This window comes from Epinephelus moara, chromosome 15 (assembly GCF_006386435.1).
Source record: "Epinephelus moara isolate mb chromosome 15, YSFRI_EMoa_1.0, whole genome shotgun sequence".
NCBI lineage: Eukaryota > Metazoa > Chordata > Actinopteri > Perciformes > Serranidae > Epinephelus > Epinephelus moara.
The window spans coordinates 6,222,380-6,223,497 of NC_065520.1; the positions used below are offsets into that span (position 1 = coordinate 6,222,380).

General features: G+C 42.9%; 1 protein-coding gene across 3 annotated transcripts in view; it reads left to right on the forward strand.

Moving 5' to 3' along the window:
- The window catches only part of LOC126401856 (OX-2 membrane glycoprotein-like), a 15,325-nt gene that overhangs the window by 2,323 nt on the left and 11,884 nt on the right, over positions 1–1,118 (forward strand). Inside the window, exon 1 of one of the 3 annotated variants that reach the window (XM_050063372.1) lies at positions 98–350. The exons of the other annotated variants lie outside the window; for them this stretch is intronic. Within the exon in view, the coding sequence (XP_049919329.1) occupies positions 296–350 (55 nt within the window). The 5' untranslated portion in view covers positions 98–295. Of the gene's footprint in view, positions 1–97; positions 351–1,118 lie in introns of those variants that run through there. 3 annotated transcript variants of the gene reach the window in all.

Here is a 1,118-nt window from a genome sequence, read left to right on the forward strand (position 1 = left end):
TGTTAGGTAGCTGTCTGGCTGTCAGTCATTCCAGGGCAGGAAACAGCACTTCAAAATAAAAGCTTTGTGTTGGAAATTCACTGCACTTAAAAATAAAGTGTCTTTCTAAGGTCCATTCAGAGTGGACCCGCGACCCACAAGTTGGGAACCACTGCTGCAGTGATTCATGCTGTTCAGGCTTGTTTGTGCGCATGTGCACAGACGTAATGCCAGCTGACCGGCGTGGACACGTCCTTAGGCTACATAAATAATTTCAATTTAGACTTTCAGCGGTAGACCCAGTCCAGCTGCAGAAATGGTGCACCGAGCAGTCATCCTCCTCCTTTGTTTGTTGGGATTCCTTCAGAAAGGTGAGGAAGAGATGACACAGTAATTTCATAGCCTGTCGGCTCTGTTCTTACCAGTGTTGCCAAGTCTGCTTATTATAAGCGACTTTGGGCTTGTTCCCAGCTCCATAATAAGTTGTCAAGTATTTTCGATGTGTTATTTAAACGTAGGACAGTTTGTCTTGCCTGTTCCCTCTGTCCCTCCCCTTTCCCCATACACACAGGAGACAGCAGAGAGTTTTTTCCCACCCGCATCCTGCTTCTAATTGGCTCTGACCCTGATGGCAACGAGTACTAGCCAATCAGAGGCAGAGCAGGGCAATCTGTTTTTTTCTGGTGATTTTTTTGTGAATTCAGGATGATATTTATTTGTGTGTGCAAATTTTAATTACCAGAGGTTTACTGTGTATATAATGTACTTGGGACATTAGTCTATATTTGATATCCCATCTCTTTTCTAATGTTAATGAAATAATGTTAAAAGGTGGTTTAACTCCCACTTGTAGTCATTGTCCTGAGGGGTATTCCAGGTAGGAGGTTCAACAAACTCTGAGTCTATCCCTGAACCCTGAGTTGATTTACTCTGAGATGGAAACTCTGAGTTACCGGTTCCAGAACAGCTGATTTGAGTTAGTTCAGTCAATTCTGAGTATGTTCACTCTGAGTTAAACCGACAATAAAAAGCCATCATCAATGGAGCTCCGACTCCATGATTCACCATGACAACAGGTAAATAAAAGACAGGCCTCCATTTTAATCCAGTGGATGTAGAGATATTAATGCATGTGTAGC